Genomic DNA, 17,915 nt, shown 5'->3' with positions numbered 1-17,915 from the left:
GTTAGCATACATAAAGTCCAGCGTCTTGTTCTCCCTAGTGTGGCACTTAACATACTGAGTGAAAGTGGGGAGAATGGAGGAGAGCGAGGCATGGTTGAAGTCCCCGCTGATGAGAAGCAGCTGTTGCGGGTGCCGGGTCTGCATGGACTGGCTCTGTCACCAGGAGCTAAGCTGTTCCTTCACAGAGACGTGTTCCGGGTTGCACCACCATCTCTCGTTAATAAACACCGCCAGTCCTCATCCCTTCTTCTTACCACTGTCTCTCAAACTCCTGTCCGCCCGAACCAGTTTGAATCCATCCAGGCCGACCACGGAGTCTCAGTGAAACACATGAGGCTACACTCCCTGTATTCCTGCTGTAACCGGGCAGCACTGTTAGCTCGTCCATTTTGTCAGAGAGAGAACGGACCTTTCCCATTTGTACCCCCATCTCCTCTCCTGAAGCCTACGTCCTGCTCTGCAGCCTCTCCGTTTCCTCCGTATTTCAGGTGGAACTTCAGGTCTGTCGGTGTAGAAAGGTGCAGGGCCGCGCATAGCCAACAGCTGATCCCTGCAGTAAACAACACACACTCCCAAACAAACTAAAAAACAATGAAAAACAGAACGCTAAAATAATAAAACTGGTCTCCCTATGTGCAGACTTGCAAAAGGCATTGACCACGTAAAGGAAAAGCCGTAGAGCGGGCCAAAAAACAATAGAGAAGAAAAGAAAAGAAGAAGGAGAAGAGAGAACATGAAAAAAAACAGATGAAACTCTAAATCTCCATTTCATGAACAGATCTCAGCATTTTGTTGCTGTAAATCTGCAACAGAAACAGTTCTGTAAAGTTAGCAACACTTTGCTGATTCCATCTCAATAACTGAATAAACCTTTATTGGTTTGTCTTCATGCAAACAACGATTGACAAATGGGCGACCCTGAGAGTATTTCTCATGCGGGCTATTACTTAGGCCACTCCCCTAGGGCGGTTCAAAATCTAACTCACCTGTTCAGCGTCCTATTTAAGTCCAGGTGTGTATACTGTTCATCCTCTTACTGCAGCACCGCGTTTTTCGCCCCACCCTCCTCCCCGGCTTCCACCTGTGAGCTCCATTAGTGGGTAGTTTACCCTAAAGCTTATATATCTTAAAATATGTGCTTCATGGAATTGCACGGAGTTTATGCCAAAGGAATGTGAAATGCATTGTGAAATGGCAAATTCAAGGAATGTGAAATGCTAATTCTGGAATGTGAAATGCTAACTTAAGGATTGAGAAATGCAATCTAAGAATGTAATCAAACTAAAAGATGTTAAATAAACATTGTACTGCATGAGTTGTCTGACTGAAAAGTATTTTAACTGATAAAACATCAGACTTTAGTTTCTTTTTACTGAGAACAGCAGCGGATCAGGCTCCTCCCCCCATAGAGAGGGAGTTCCATGACTGGGGTTTGGGCCTCTGGGGGCATTTACCTTCAGTTTACACCCAGACCACATTCCAGCGGCCCCCCTCTGACTTTCCCGCAGGTGGGGTCACACATCGTCTATTAGGGCTGGACCAGGTGCTCACCTGCAAGCCCCAACCCCAGTCCTGGCTCCAGGGTGGGGCCCCTGGTGACGCCATGTGGGTGACGTCACTGAGTATTTATGGTTAGTCATTTTGGGAGGGGTCCTGAACCGCTGTTTGGCTCTTCACCTGGGACCTGTCAGTCATGGGAGACCCTGCCCTGGACAGCTTACCTTAACTCCTGGAATCACTCAAGCTGTCACCCACCTCCACCATGATAAGGTGACCGTTCATGGTGGAGACCCCCCCCCTCTGGAGACAAGAGAGCCTTTCCTGCATAAAGACCCTCTGATGAAAATGCTGTTTAACGTCTTCATGAGGCAATTTTTCTCATGGACATAAATAAAAACTAGAGCTCAAAATGTCATTAATTTCTTTATTCAAACTGTTACGAAGCAAAAGGAGACAAAAAATAAATAAATACATAAAATCTAGAGTGGGCGGAGCCAAAGTCTTTGTGCTCCGCCCCGTTCTAATGCATCCGCTGTCAGAAAAATACGTCTTTGTTTTCCTGGTCTGAGCTGGAATCTGGATCTAAACTGTATTGATGGACGGCTACTATATTGATCACCACTAATGTTAGGGTGGGGGGCGTGGGGGGCTGTAAGCTAGTGGGAGAGAGAGTAAACAGATTGATGATGGGAAGTGAGGGGAGGGTAGTTCTGCACCAGCTGTCCCGCCCACATCCCAGAGGTGAATTTCTGATGAACTGCTGCTGTTCTGCATGTTCTCTGTCCTAGAACCAGGAATTCTGTTTCCATGACTCAAAGACCACTTTGACAACAGATCAGAAGATGATCAGAGTACAGTTGTGTTTCTGTACTGTGGTAGTTGGTGACCTGGATGATGATTAATGACCTCCTCCTGAACCCAGAGAAGACTGAGGTCATTATACTTGGTCCTAAAATCCTCAGAGATGCTCTGTCTGCTCAGATAGTCTCCCTGGATGGTGGAAGTATATTGATTGATTGATTTCTGTTACCTGAGGCTCTTTGTGGACATAAAGACACCAGAAGGAGAGTGGAGATGAAGAACGGACTGATCACCAGCAGGTGGAGCAGGACTCTCAATTCAAGACAAGGGGAACCTGCAGCAGTGGGTGGGGTTTCTGTGGTGGGCGGGACATCTTTAGTGGGCGGGACTCCTCTGGTCCTGGGTTTCTCTGCAGACAGAATCCCACCTGGTCAGGTGACTGCATGGAGGAAATCCATGGTGAGATGACAGTGAAGCTCCTCACCTGAGACAGAGATCCAGCTGGATGGAGACTCTCCATGAGCGCTGATGTGACACTTGTAGAGACCTTCATCAGACCTGGAAACATGCTGGAGGGTCATGTGACCTGTAGGCTCAGTCCTGATGAGGGAGCCATCTTTATAGAAAGCAGCTGAGGGCTTGGAGGGAGGGGTCTGTGATTGACAGCTCAGAGTGAGGTCATGACCCTCCATCACAGGGAGGACAGGACTCTGCAGGATCACTGATCCACCTCAACACAGAGACAAAGCATTTCATCCATCTGCACACAGCTGCAGCAACACTAACTCCACAGTCTGATCTTACCAGAGACACTGATGTTCACGCTGATGCTGGAGGCTCCTCCCCCTCTGGACTCACACCAGTACACACCACTGTCTGATGGATAGATGTAGCTGATCCTGCAGGACAAACCATCTGCTGATCCCCACTCAGATCCACACTGAGTCCTGGTTCCTCTGCTGGTGTTTCTCCTCAGAGTCCATCCTGCAGAGCTGTGGTCCTCACACTTCAGAGTCACTGATTCTCCTCTGAAGAACTGAGATCTGCTGGGACTCACAGTCAGACCAACTGCAACAACAAAGTAAAGACACACAGAGTGTTGCTGCTGTCAGAGGCTTTCTTGGACACAAAGACAGAGAGTGGGACTGACTGAGGAAGTGGACTAACTTTGGTTGGTTGTGCAGCACAGCAGGGAGCTCAGAGCTGCAGAGAAATGACACTCAGCTTAGTTGGAGCTTTGATGAAGGCTCTGCTGTGGGAAGCAGCATCTGTCAACGTTTCCACACCAACACACATCCAGCATACGGGACTCACCCAGCAGCATCTGGACAGATGTTCCCTCCATTCTGCAGCTGCAGGACATCAGACCAACAGCAGTTGGACAGACACCAAAGTCTGATTCTTCTGTTAGGATGATCGTCTGTGTGACGGTTCACTTTTCTCTGAAGCATCAACCAGGAAACTCAGACAGGAAGAGACCTGACAAACCACAAACAACAAGTGTTTATTAAAATACTGTCAGAGGCGTTGAAGCAGAAATGACCGTCTCCTTTTCTACTGAGTTTGAAACTCATCTTCAGTCTCTTCTTGTCCCTGTTCTTGGTGCTCCCATTGGTCCTCTGTGCAGACATTAGACTTTTGTGAACTGAACTGAAAGAGAAACATGAGTCCCAATGTTTAGACTGTTGGACTGACTGGACTGGACAGAGAGGGACGAGTTTTCCCTTGAAGAGTTTTGGGTTTACAAGTGTTGCTGGTAGGATGAAATGAATGAGAAAATGAATAAGAAAAAGGAATGGAATGCAAGAAAAAAGCAACAATAGTTTAAGAAAATAGAAAGAAAAGAGTTCATGTAAGGAAATAAAATCAACACTGAAAGAGGAAAGCATGTGTCGAGTCTCAATGATCACCTCCTGGTAGTCCTCATTCCAAACATCCCAAAGTGCTTCAGGATGCTGGTCTCAGCACACCTCTAGTCTTGTCTTCCCTCCACCCGGGACCCCCACCAATTTACACATTCCAGAAAAGGATCACAGAGGATGCGGTCTCTATGGTGTTGTCCTCTCACACCTGGACAACAGAAACTTCCAGAATCCTGTTCTTGGACTTCAGTTCAACATTCAACACAGTCAGAATTAGGCATTAGTTCTCTCATGTGCAACTGGTTACTGGACTTCCTGACCAGCTCCCCATAACATGTCCGGCTGGATAACCACTGTTCATCAACCATCACCACAATCACCGGCGTACCACAAGTCCCTTCCTGTACTCACTCCTCACCCATGACTGCAAACCGGTTAATGGTTCCAACATCATTAAGCTTAGTTGACACCACGGTGACCGGCCTCATCAAAGACAACAAGGAGGAGGTGGATCGTCTGGCTGAGTGTGTGACCCCAATAACCTGCTGGTTGCTCAACACCAAGAAAAACCAAGGAACTCATTGTGGACTTCAGGAGAAACGCTGACCCACACACACCCAACCTCATTAATGGGACAGTGGTGGAACATGTGGACAGCTTAAGTTCTGGACAACTGGATACTCCAATCACCCAGCACATGGACTCTTCACCACACTACCCTCTAGAGCAAGCCACTAACAAAAGATTTTCTGGACTTGATCAGCTCTTTTAACCTGCAGCAGTTAGTGAAGAGCTCCACGCACGAGAAAGGACACATCCTGGATCTGGTTTTAACTCTGGGACTACATGGAGATGTCAAGGAGATTATTGATGCCCGTTTTTCTGACCATCTGCCCGTTTTATTTGACTTTGATCTCTTAACGCTGCCGCCTGATGAACGCGCCCCCGCGCGCCCCCGCCGCCTGATGAACGCGCAGACAGCGCTGCAGTTTTCAGCGGCTTTCTCAGCCTCTGAGCTTTGCTCCTTGGATGTTCAGGATGGAGATGTTGATAAACTCCTGGGGGATTTTAGCTCTGTTTGCATGGGCATTTTAGATGTCATTGCTCCATATAAGGTTAAACGCAGTAAACCGGCCCCGGAGCCTTGGATTAATGACCATACTCGCGCGCTCAGACGCTCATGCCGTCGCGCGGAGCGTAAATGGAAAAAAGACGGGCTTCATGTTTCATTACAGATTTTTAGAAACTCCTTGACTGAGTATCAGGCTGCTGTAAAAAATTCCAAGACCCAGTTTATGTCAAATGTTGTGTCTGAGAACATCAGCAAGCCTAAGGTCCTTTTTAACTCTTTAAAGTCTCTTTTAAGTCCTGGTAATTTATCCTGCCTGACTCCTTCTGTTTTACTTTGTGAACAGTTCTTAACATTTTTTATTGACAAAGTCAGTGCTGTCAGGTTTTTACCTTCTCCATGTACCCCTGACCCCTCTGTTTTAACGCCCCCACCTGCTATTTTTGACCAGTTTGAGCCTGTCACTGTCTCTCAGATTTCTGAGATAGTTCAACACCTGAGGCCTTCCTCCTGCCCAGGTGACTGTATTCCCCCCAGACTCCTGAAGGAGGTCTTTGATACCATTGGCCCCTGGATAGTTGGTCTCCTTAACTCCTCTCTTGTCTCTTGTTGTGTGCCAGCTGCTTTTAAAAATGCTGTTGTACACCCCCTTTTGAAAAAGCACAACTTGGATCCCAATGTTCTATCAAACTTTAGGCCGATCTCCAGGTTATCTATTCTTTCAAAAATTTTAGAGAAGGTGGTTTATCTACAACTGCAGGACCATCTAACAAATTATGATATCTTCGAGAAGTTTCAGTCAGGTTTTAAATCCTGCCACAGCACTGAAACGGCTCTCCTCAGGGTGTGTAACGACCTGGTTCTAGCTGCTGATTCTGGGGCCTCCAGTGTTTTAATTCTTTTAGATCTCTCTGCAGCCTTCGACACAGTGGATCACAGTGTTTTATATTATCCCGACTGGAGCAGTCTGTCGGTGTGAAGGGCACAGCACTCAGTTGGTTCAGTTCATATTTATGTGGCAGGAGTTTTTCTGTCCAACTAGGACAGTGCTCTTCTTCAGAGGCTCCGCTCAAATATGGTGTACCCCAGGGCTCAGTTTTAGGCCCACTTTTATTCTCACTTTATCTGCTGCCACTGGGGTCCATTTTTAGGAAATATAACGTGTCATTCCACTGCTACGCAGATGACATCCAGATCTATATTCCCCTAAAATCTGGAGGAGCGGATGTTCTCGACAGATTGCAGAACTGCTTAGCAGACATCAAGTCTTGGATGGAGCTTAACTTCCTCTGTCTAAATGAAAACAAGACAGAGGTGTTTGTCTTTGGAAAGACTGACCTGCTGACAGGCTGCTGTAGTGCTGTTGGCCCCCTGGACCCCTCAGATACTCCATTCATTAGAGATCTTGGGGTAAACCTTGACAGGCATTTTAAATTTGACAGGCAGGTCAGTGTTGTAGTCCAGTCTAGTTTTTATCACTTGAGGCTAATTAGCAAAGTCAAGCCATATCTTCCTCCTCACGCTTTGCAACAAGTGATGCATGCTTTGATCTTTTCCAGACTGGACTACTGTAACTCTCTCTACAGTGGTATAGATCAGTCTCTGCTCCGCCGCCTCCAGCTGGTTCAAAATTCAGCGGCCCGCCTGTTAACGGGGACCAGACGGTGTGAGCATATAACACCGATATTACGCTCACTTCATTGGCTGCCTGTGTCTTTTAGAATTACTTTTAAGATTTTGCTTTTGGTTTTTAAATGTCTGAATGGTCTGGCACCTCAGTATCTTTCTGAGCTTTTGCATGTCTATCGTCCATGTCGAGTCCTTAGGTCTGAAGATCAAATGCTTTTAGCGGTTCCCAGGACTCGGCTTGTGACTCGGGGAGACAGAGCCTTTTCAGTTGCAGGTCCTAAACTCTGGAATGCTCTCCCTTTTTCTGTGAGGTCTGCCAGAACTGTCAGTAATTTTAAGACTCTTTTAAAAACACATCTTTTTACTCAGGCTTTTAACTCCAGTGAGCATAACTATTAATCTTATTCTTTTATTGTTTTATTGCTTTTATTGTTCAATTGATTTTATTGTTTTATTCCTATTGTTTCTTTATTGCATCGTATTGTTTGTGATTTTAGTTGATTTTATGTTAAGCACTTTGGTTGCCTTGGCTTTTATAAGTGCTATACAAATAATAAATTGATTGATTGATAGGATGGGTTAAAAGAGCCTCCAAACAAAAACCAGCAGGTTCTAGAACAGCCTCTTCCCTACACACTCCTGACCTCTGTGCATTTGTATATGAACTCACCTGTCACTTCATCAGGTCCACCTTGCTAGTACCGGTTTGGACCACTTTAGCCTAAAGAACTGCCTAATCCATGGTGGCATCAATTCAGCAAGGTTCTGGAAACATTCCTCAGAGAACTGACAGGGACTGGTCTGGACAGAATCAAGATCAGGATTAGGACCAAGTTGCCCGAGAACAAGCTGCAGATCTGACAAAAACGCTAATAATTTTCTAGCAGAGAGGTGGTGATCTGTCTACTATTAGGACAGCTGAAAGGGTGTTGGTGTTATATTTAAAAAAGCAGAAGAGGGGAAGTGACCAAAGGGGATGGAACACTGAAAGTTTTTTTCTCCTGTGACCTCTGTGCTTGTGGTTTGTCACGTCTCTTCCTGTCTGAGTTTCCTGGTTGATGCTTCAGAGAAAAGTGAACCGTCACACAGACGATCATCCTAACAGAAGAATCAGACTTTGGTGTCTGTCCAACTGCTGTTGGTCTGATGTCCTGCAGCTGCAGAATGGAGGGAACATCTGTCCAGATGCTGCTGGGTGAGTCCCGTCTGCTGGATGTGTGTTGGTGTGGAAACGTTGACAGATGCTGCTTCCCACAGCAGAGCCTTCATCAAAGCTCCAACTAAGCTGAGTGTCATTTCTCTGCAGCTCTGAGCTCCCTGCTGTGCTGCACAACCAACCAAAGTTAGTCCACTTCCTCAGTCAGTCCCACTCTCTGTCTTTGTGTCCAAGAAAGCGTCTGTGTCAGAAGTTAGAGCTCCGTCTCCCTCTTGTCACTAGCAGGAACAGTCTCTAGAGTACAAAATGTACTTCATCTCCCAGCAACCCCAGCGTGCAGCAGTTTCTGAGTGCTGTTCTCTCATTTGCCAAATCAGTCAGTCTACTTGCAAAGTATTGTTTGTGCCACTCTGCCTTCCTTACCGAGCGTTGTATCTGGATCTGATTTTCTGTTTCTGACTCTTTTTGTCTGCCACCTGCCCCGACTCTCGCCTGAATCGTGAATACCTGTCTGTCCTCTGATGATCTCAGGCCTGTTATTGACTCCTGCCTGCCTGACCCTGATTTAGCTTTGTGGACTTTTAGCTGAGCTACTAAACCCTCTGCATTTGGATCCAGCCGTCTGTCTGTTGTTGTGATAGAATACTTTGCCATACATAGCAGCAAGAGTTCCTAGCCAGACAAACCCTCCAGCAACAATTTCTGGACCCGGTTGGGTCGGGTCAGGTCGAACATGGAGGCAGGATCTGGAGCAGCCTTCTAGCAACAAATTGTTATTTTTATTATGTCTAATTCAAACACCAACTTAAACCAAACGCCAGTCAACTCTTCATGGAGGTGGACGCCTCTATCACAGGGTCGGAGCTGTACTCTCTCAACTCCATGGTCAGCCAGCCAAGGTGTTGCTGTGTGCTACGACTCCAGAAAACTCACCCAGGCGACCAGGAACTGCTGTAAGAAGGCCTTTGCTGTGTGGAGGCATTTGCTCAAAGGGTCTGCTCAACCCTTCCTGGTCCTAACCCACCAAAGAACCAGAAGTACATTAAATCCGCCAAGTTGAACCCACGACGGGCAAGTCGTTCTATGTTCTTCTCACGCTTGTAGTGTCAGATCACATATCACCCAGACTCCAAGAAGGGAAAGTCTGATGCACTGTCTGGTCTTTCTGACACCACAGCAGAAGGATCCATCACACCAGAATCTATCGTCCCCTCTTCATGATCCTAGCCCCTATTCAGTGGGACATGATGATAGAATGACAGATTCGTGGCTTAGAGTCGTTTTCTCTGTTTGATCCATTTTATTTTTCATATGTTGTCAACAGGAAAAGAGGAGAAGTGACGGACTGCTGCAGCTGCTAATAACATACGGAGTTGATAAAGTGTCAGTAGGTGGTGCTGTTTCCTATGAGACTGGAGATAAACATTGTCCTCAAGAGGAAACAGAAGAAGAAGAAAACATTTGTGGTCCAAGTACGAAGTAGACCGGGCTCCTTCTCCTGGAAAACACAGCTGGATCTCCAACAATGTGGTTCCTCTGTTCTGTTCTTCTCTTCCTTCTGTTTGGTTCTGCTGGGTCCATGACACCAGGTAAGATTTTATTAAACTTGTTTTCATGTTTCACGTGTCAAGAGTGAGAATATAGAAGTAAATGTATAGCAGGCATCACTGTTTGAATCGTATGGTGGCCCTGAAGGTCCAATCACACCAACAAACCACTCAATGGAAAATAAAGATCTCAGCGACAATTGAAACAATTTCTGAAAACAAAAGTAAATGTCAGAAATGAAAATGAAGCTAAAGAAAAACCTGAATGGTCGGTTCTTTGGGGCTCATATGTGTGTCTGTAAAAGCTTGATGGTTTAAAAACAAAGTAAAGAATAAATGAGCATGAATGAATGATCCAGAAAGCAGCTGTGATAGACTGTAGAACGGCGGTTTATCCTGGGTGTTTCTGGACTTTATTCTCATGTCTGGACCTGTAGGCTCTAGAAGGACTCAGCATTGAGGTGGATCAGTGGCTGGAGTTGTGTTAGAGTTTTGTTTGTGCTCTGTTGTCTGTTGGACTGGAACAATGGAGATCAGGGTTAGCTTCTAGGGGTACGATGAGCTTCATCCAGGGTGGGTCCTTGGTCAAGATCCTGTGCACTACTACTGACTATGTAACCACAACGGAGCCCAAGCCTGGGTCTCCCTGTACCCGTCCCCAGCCTGGATAAAATGGTTGTGTCAGGAAGGACATCCGGATCATTCAATGTGAAACAAACTTGAAGGTGAATGGAATCACCAACCAAAGACTGAGATACGAATCAACATGTTGTTAAAATGAATCCTTACTCTTGTGATGCACTTGTTCGTTTTTACGTTCCAGTAGAATAAACCCACCGTTCCAGATGGTATTTTCTGACATTAATATAATGTAGTTCATGTTTAAATGATTTTATAATGGTAGAGGTGATTTGATTCTGTGTCAGACAGACTGAAGGGTCTTTGTTGAGGGACCCACACTGGAAGAAGATCATCACGTCCCTCGGAATCGAACCCTGGTCTCCTGCGCAGGACCTGCATCCAGCCAACTCAGTCATCCAGCCTCTATGAGCACAAACACAACTCTATGTGATTCTGTTTGACAACATTACACTTAATGACACCAATGTGTCATGTGTGTATTCAGGGGTGCAGAAAGTGGGTCTGCAGCATATGTGTCGCATAGGGGCGCCGGCCTATAGGGGGCGCCAAACCGATATAGAAATTATTTATAGTCCCTATTTTTTATTTTTTTATTTCTCAGCTGTTTGTGCACATTTTTTTTCTTTTTTAACTTTATTTTTTTATTGATTGTTTTTTCAGTTGTTTACAGACATGGGTGAGCAACTACAACATAAACAAGAAAACAAAGATTATACACATTAATTGGGCTGTTTTCTTTTCTTTTTTTTTTTTACCACAATCCTCTTAGAATTTTAGTTTTTTTTCCACATATTGGCACCATTTTCCCCGTTTTTCTTGGAAATGTCTAACTTTAGTTTTAGTTGAAACGTCAACTTTTCCATGGAGTAAATGATCCGTATGATTTTCACCCAGTCATCTTTTCCAGGAAGGTCCACCTTTTGTCACTGCTTTCTTGCTTGCCAAGAGTAATATCCTTCCCAGGTAAAGATCTTCATTCAATACACAGTCTTCAATATTTCTTACAGAATTGTAAACTCGTTTGGCAGATGATATCCCAGAACACTCTTTAGAACAGTTGTTACAGCCTTCCCATAAGATTGTATTCTGGGACAAGACCAACATATGAGTGTGTGTGTGATTCCCTTCCTGACTCCCACATTGTCTCCAACAAGACTGAGGGGTTTCTAGTTGTTTGCTTTTGATTTGAGGTGTCACAAAATACTATAATTCTAGGGGGGGCGCTGCACGCGGAGCAAACAAGAACAGGTAGAGAGGCTCAGACCCACCGCTTATCTTCCAGACCCGCAACAAACTAACAGCTGCTTCCTAAAACTTAATAATAATTAATAGCTAGTGATATTCGTCATATGCAAAGTTAATACAATTTGTTGGGTTTACTGCATTTAAAGAAAGATAAATAAATAGAAACTAATCTGCATCAAAGTGAATTTGTTTCCATCATTTCACTTAACTTAACTTAACTCTGGTGTTTGACAGACAGAAAAGTCTGTTCAAGGTTGTGGAAAATGGACAAAAGATCAAAGGAAACATCACACTTATAAAGAATAAAAATAATGAAATTAAATAATTAAATAAATATCCCATCTGGAACATTCTCATGTATAAAGTAAAATGTTTTGTTGAAAAAACAATGTTGTTGCATAATGAGGAAATAAAACACTATATGTTCTCAATTTGTTATTTATTTATTTTTCGTCCCAAAAAAGTATCGATAAGAGTACCGTTAAAATACCGGATAGATAAGCAGTATCGATAAGAGTAGTAACGATACCCATCCCTAATCGTAACTGATTGGGCCCCCCCTCCCCCCCTTCACTCAGGTCTTGAGTGCGCTCTCACGGAGACGAGCTGGAGCGCGCCATAGATGTGATGGTTTGATTTATTTATTATTATTATTATTATTTCCAGGCTTTGTTTTGTTCATATTTGTATAATTTTGATAGAACATACTTTTGCAGAGAGCAAAATATTATACGTTATTTAATGTTTACCTTGATTCACTGTGGATTAATATTCCTGTCTGTTTTTATTCATGAATGTGATTTAGAAAACAATCAGCTCAATGATTTCACCTTTTTCCTCACACTTAAAATGTTAAATACATTTTTTACTCAGGGGTAATGTTTCAGATCAATTGAAATTTCATATTTTTTTCATTCATTCATCCTTCCCTTTTGGGGTCACAGTGCTGCTGGAGCCTATCCTGGCCACTTGTTGGTGAAGGCAGGGGAAACCCTGGACAGGTCACCACTCTGTCACAGGGCCACAATCACACACCCATTCACACTCAATGGACAATTTAGAGTTGCCAATTACCTATGAAGCATGTTTTTGGACGGTGGGTCATGGAGAGAACCCACGAATGTGCGGGCAGAACAAGCTTCTCTTCTGTTTCAGACTAGAACAGTTTCTGTGGCTAAAAAAAGATAAATATTTGTTGAAAGTGGATTTATTTTGCTGTTTTCTGTTAATGTTAATAGATACAATTTTAGTTATACTTATACAATTTTTATTGATAATGATCTTATTTATCGTCACTGCGGCGAGTGGGGGGGGGGGCTGTAAACATTTTCTTTTTCCTGGGGGGGGCTTTGCAAACTAGAATTGAGAAGCACTGATGCAGAGGAATGAAGAAAAGTTTCTGTAATGGTTGAGACACAGCAGACGGGTTATAGCCGTGTTAAAACAGGCTGGTGTCTTCCAGCTGAGGTTTAATGAGAAAAAGAAAGCAGCTTCTTTGTGCAGATTCTGTTTCTGACAGAAGTTAATAATTTATTTAACTGAAAATGTTTTTATCCTTTGAAACAGAACCAAATGATGATAAAAGCTGCTGCTATGGGCAGAAAGGAGAAGTGTGTGTGATGGTGGATAGATGGTGTTTTGGTTCTTTTTATGTTAAAAGTTTGGAGAATTATTATTATTATTTTATTGAGTGACTATTTCGTTCACAGCCTGTTGCTTTTCATATCACTTTGGCTGATCGACATTTTGGATTTAAGTTGAACATTTAGAGATTTTTGACAACAATAAAGAAATCTATTCTATTCCATCACTAACTTATATCCATCCCAAATTTAAGTTAAAATTAAAAATGTGTCTATTTTTACAGATAGTTTAGTCTCTGTATTCTTTGAACATCTTCCTAACACAAAGTTAACATCAAACAGCCGTGAGGATGGAGAAAAGCATCAGGACAGAAACATGCTGGTCTGATGGTGACGTTCAGGACAAAGACAGTTCAAGTCAGTCATTTAAATAGTATTCTTCATTTAAAAACATGCATTATCAAGATGTTTAATGTATCTTAAAGAGTAAATAATTGTTGTTTGGCCGTATGATTTAGTGGAGAAGAACTCAGACTGGAGGTGAAAATCTAGATGCTCATTCTGGTTCAAACGTCTGCTGAACACCTTTTTACTTATTCTGGAAAAACAAGTGGAGACAAACATGACGAGTCCAACAGAGAAGAAGGAGGAGAGAGGTTCAGATGAGGATGATGATGACGATGATGATAGAGAGAAAGAGAGATGATCAGCTGATGATGAAGAGGGAGAAGAACAGAGAGGAACAGAGGAGAGAGCTGGAGCATTACTCAGAAGATTCTTCTGAATGGCCATAAAAACACAAACTTGGGAGAATCATTGAGGCAAAAATTGTTGAAAATGTTCACAAAAATGTTCTGCTGGATCAAATCCATAACCAAATGAGACTAAAATAGATTCATACATTCATACACAAACCAGTGTTGTGTTGGTGTTTCTTTAGCTGGACGAGGGGTGGGAGGGGCGTTTAATGTGTTTGTGTGTATGTGTGTGTGTGTGTGGGGGGGGGGGGGGGGGGGGGGTTACGTGGCTGCATACCCCTATGAAACTGGGTAGTTGTGCCCCTGTGTGTGCTGATAGAACTATTTATGATCATGAGTGACTACTGTCAATACGATGACATCATGTTCTCTCCTCTTTGCCTGAATGGGGGGGTCCAGAACTGGAGCTTGGTTCTCATAGACGGCAGTAAGTCAGACCTGTTCCTGGTCCATGCTGGACTCCATCAGGGCTGCTCTTCATCAACGGTTCTGTTCATAGATCTATGGACAGAATTTCTGGGCTTTCATGTTTCTGCTCCTCCCACTTTTCTAGATCTTCCATCTGAAACTCTGGAGGACTTTCCTGGAATTGTCTGAGAGTCTGAACTATATTCTTTAGACTTCTGGACTCTTTGGTTTGAAGTTCTGTGAAAATGGATCACTGAGATGTTTGTCTGACTGGAGCTTTGTTCTGTGGATCCAGAAAGTTCTGGATCTCCTCACATCCACTATAGAGACAAAGTCCTCTGAGATGCTGAGAGGAGCTGAATGTTCTCTGTGTTCTTCTCCTGCAGGAATACAGAACATCACTGCTACACCTGGAGTTGACGTCACTCTGATGTGTAGAGATCCTGAATACAAGAAGGACACCACAATTCTAGAGTGGAGCAGAGAAGATTCTGAGATTCTGTTTGTGTTCAGAGATGGACGACCGTCTCCAGCAGCTCAGCATGAATCTTTCAGGAACCGAGTGTTTCTGAATGACAGTCAGATGAAGGATGGAGATCTGTCTGTGGTTCTGAAGAACCTGACCATGAATGACACTGGAACATACAAGTGTAGATTTATACATGAAAGTTTTTATTCTTTGGTCCTGATCTCCACAATCCATCTGTCCGTGGTTCCTCCAGGTGACCCGTCTCCAGGTGATCCGTCTCCAGGTGACCCGTCTCCAGGTGATCCGTCTCCAGGTGAGCAGTGTTTGTGTTCCTGCTTGATGTCAGAGTAAAGGTCTCAGATCAGACGTGTTTTCTGAAGATGTTGTTGATGAGACTCTGCAGGAAGCAGCTGCTCTGATGAGGAAGAGGAGAGGATTCTGTTCTGCACTCATCATCCTCTCTCTCTCCTGCAGGAGATGAAGGAGGACTGAGTCCAGGAGTTCTCATTAGGATTGTTCTGTCAGTTCTTCTTGTTGTTGTTCTCTGGATCTCCAAGAAGAAAAAGGTCCAAACCAAAGTTCCAGTGGTTCCAACAACCAGCAGGAGTTTGAACTTGGTCGTCTAAACTCAGATTCTTAAAGTGGAGAGAAACAACAACAAACACAGATCCTTGAAGGTCTGAAGGGATCGAACCTCCAACCTTCAATCATTGGACGACCCGCTCTACCACCTAAGAACATCAAGCTGAATATTTCCCTCCTGACTCAGAACGTTCTTCCTGCTGGGGTTCTAGTGGGTTCTGCAGAGGTTCTGCTCCAACAGGATCCCCGTTGGTGAAGAAGCTGGGACTGTTCCATGACTGCAGCAGATCTTCATGTTCTGGAAAAGTGTCTGTAAAGTGTTTCTGTTCATCTGAATAAAAAGTTCTAAAGAGTTCCTCTGTTCTCCTCAGTCAGAACACACAGAACATTTCCAGGAAATGTGGTTCTAACAGACGATCCAGAGACTCTTCAGTCTAGAACCTTCTAGAAAAAGGCTGTTCTCTCCAGACAGAAGAATGTTCTCTCAGAGTTCTGTTGGTCAGACCTGAGGTTCTCCATGCAGACAGAGAACAAACACTAACATTAGAACCTCCAGGAGGAGGAGAACCTCAGGAGCTCTGTCTGCATTTCTGGGAGGAACATCTGAGGCTCCGCCTCCAGGAGGAGGAGCTTCCTGGAGGAGCAGCTGCTTCCTGTGAATAGTCTCCAAGACTGACAGGTTGTGGGTTCAAATCCAGATAAAATGAATGAACTCAGTGGGGGGGGGGCGTTATATAAGCTCACTTCTTCCCGCTCTTTTTAGGAAATACAGAAACTTTTCTCCAGAGTTGAACTACAGAACAGAACATTCATGAACTTACCTTCAACATGTGAACAGAACCAGAACCACAAACATGGAGAAATCCAGACTCTTTTTCTTTCTTTCTCTCCAGAATCTGTTTTTTTTAACCCAAAGGAGGGTCTTAGAGCAGGGATGCCCACTTCACCTTAGACTGTTTAGAATTTACTGATTGAATTCTAGGATTTCATGTTTATTCCACAACTGCTGCTGTGAAGCTCATCCAGACCACTTTTGTTGTAATATTGGGCAATAGAAATAAAATAGAATAGAATAGAAGAAGCAGAACCAGAGCAGAATTCTGCTGCCATCAGGACTGAAACAGGAAGAGGAGCCTCTGCTGTTAAAGCAGCTCAGTGACGGAGCAGACAGAGATCCAACTGGAGTGTCCCTCCCCAACACCAAAGATAGGCTCCGCCCACAAACAGGAACCAGATTTTTTGATCACCTTATGTGGGGATCTTTCTTGTCTTTTCAGAGTTTTTTTCCATCTCCGGGTGTCCCAGCCTGCCCCAGAAGCACCTGATTGGGGAGGGTTTAAAAGAGCCTTTTAGGCTCCTCCCCTCCCTTCTCCATGGCTGACAGCCACACCAGCAGCGGTTCCACGTTAGTGGGAATAAAACTGTGTTTGTTTTGTCCCCCAAGCACTTGGTTGAGTCTTTGACGTTGCAGCCAGCCTGGATGTAACAATCATGAACAGAAAACGTTTTAAAGTCATCTTGATCTGAACATTTTATGATAAAAGTGCTGATATTGGTCAGCGGTCTGGGCTCGTCCCCTACATCCTGCAGTTGTTCCTCCCTCGTTAGTTTTTTTCTTTCTTAATGAAAAAAGTATCTAAATATCTTTAGGGACCAGAGAACAGACAGCAGCTTCTACAAAGCTCCAGGGAGAAAACAATCATCTCTTCTCTGCTGACACATTCTACTGCTGCAGCCTGGAGGGAAAAACCTCCTTTTTACGTCTTTGTCACAGTAGAGTTTGAGCCTTTAGTGTTTTGATGTGAAACATATTTCTGACAGGAATGAACTCTGAATACATTGGAACAAACTTTCAACCAAATTCAGACTTTAGGTCATTGAATAGCCCTGGAAATATATATTTCTTCTGTGTCTCAGAGATGTACTGCATCTTTTCCTGGAGACTGCAGTGTTTCTCCGTAAGGCGGCTTCTGTGAAGTGGACGAACAAACCACTTCCTCTTCTGCCTCATTGTGTACCTTCATGTTTGCTGATTCTGCAACTATGTCAGCAAGACGTGGTTCAAGTTAAAAATAAACACCAGAGTCACTTGAAAAGTATAAGCGCCCAGTTATCACGGATGTATACATCAGTTATCACAGATATATACATCATTTATCACAGATATATACATCATTTATTACAGATATATATTTCAGTACATCAGTGTCAGCCTGACTGTATAATTGTGGAGACGACTGATGCAATGCCTGATCACTGTGAAGTAGAAACCGGGCTTCCAGGTACAGGAATCTGTCTGTATGCACGTATGACTGTTTTGTTTGTGTGCATGTATGACTGTTGTGTGTCTGCACGTATGACAGTTGTGTTTGTGTGCATGTATGACTGTTGTGTGTGTGCATGTATGACTGTTGTGTGTGTGCACGTATGACTGTTGTGTGTGTGTGTGTGTGTGTGCTAGTGTATGTATGACTGTTGTGTCTGGGTGCATGTATGACTGTTGTGTGTGTTCATGTATGACTGTTGTCTGTGTGTGTGCTAGTGTATGTATGACTGTTGTCTCTGTGTGCACGTATGACTGTTGTGTGTGTGTGTGTGTGTGTGTGCTAGTGTATGTATGACTGTTGTGTCTATGTGTGCATGTATGACTGTTGTGTGTGTGCA

General features: G+C 44.0%; 2 protein-coding genes across 12 annotated transcripts in view; one reads left to right on the top strand and one right to left on the bottom strand.

Annotated features, from left to right (window-relative positions):
* LOC101161702 (putative polyketide hydroxylase) overlaps positions 1-17,915 on the top strand; it is a 54,864-nt gene that overhangs the window by 7,877 nt on the left and 29,072 nt on the right. For 2 of the 11 annotated variants that reach the window (XM_023965902.1, XM_023965901.1), the window contains exons 1-2: positions 7,891-8,056; positions 8,168-8,203. In XM_023965902.1, the coding sequence (XP_023821670.1) occupies positions 8,008-8,056; positions 8,168-8,203 (85 nt within the window). In that variant the 5' untranslated portion in view covers positions 7,891-8,007. Of the gene's footprint in view, positions 1-7,882; positions 8,057-8,167; positions 8,204-9,341; positions 9,607-14,586; positions 14,983-15,143; positions 15,607-17,915 lie in introns of those variants that run through there. The other 9 variants (XM_023965906.1, XM_020711439.1, XM_023965907.1 and 6 more) reach the window with 9 other exon arrangements.
* Positions 1,947-3,825, bottom strand: LOC111946302 (high affinity immunoglobulin gamma Fc receptor I-like). The gene is made up of 5 exons (XM_023965917.1): positions 3,616-3,825; positions 3,469-3,504; positions 3,106-3,369; positions 2,786-3,031; positions 1,947-2,710 (listed from the first exon to the last, which is right to left on the bottom strand). The coding sequence occupies exons 1-5, from the start codon at positions 3,662-3,664 to the stop codon at positions 2,478-2,480; spliced, it is 828 nt and encodes a 275-aa protein (XP_023821685.1). The 5' UTR covers positions 3,665-3,825; the 3' UTR covers positions 1,947-2,477.

This window comes from Oryzias latipes, chromosome 18 (genome assembly GCF_002234675.1).
Source record: "Oryzias latipes chromosome 18, ASM223467v1".
Classification (NCBI taxonomy): domain Eukaryota; kingdom Metazoa; phylum Chordata; class Actinopteri; order Beloniformes; family Adrianichthyidae; genus Oryzias; species Oryzias latipes.
This window is presented reverse-complemented; position numbering and strand designations above follow the sequence as displayed.

What these genes read in the sequence shown, in the direction of transcription:
- LOC111946302 (XM_023965917.1), bottom strand. Translation starts at nt 3,664, where the DNA reads ATGTCCTGCAGCTGCAGAATGGAGGGAACATCTGTCCAGATGCTGCTG. An exon ending in GTGCTGCACAACCAACCAAA is followed by an intron (nt 3,370 to 3,468) that starts GTTAGTCCACTT and finishes TTGTTGTTGCAG; the next exon opens with TTGGTCTGACTGTGAGTCCC. An exon ending in CAGCTGGATCTCTGTCTCAG is followed by an intron (nt 2,711 to 2,785) that starts GTGAGGAGCTTC and finishes TTCTGTCTGCAG; the next exon opens with AGAAACCCAGGACCAGAGGA.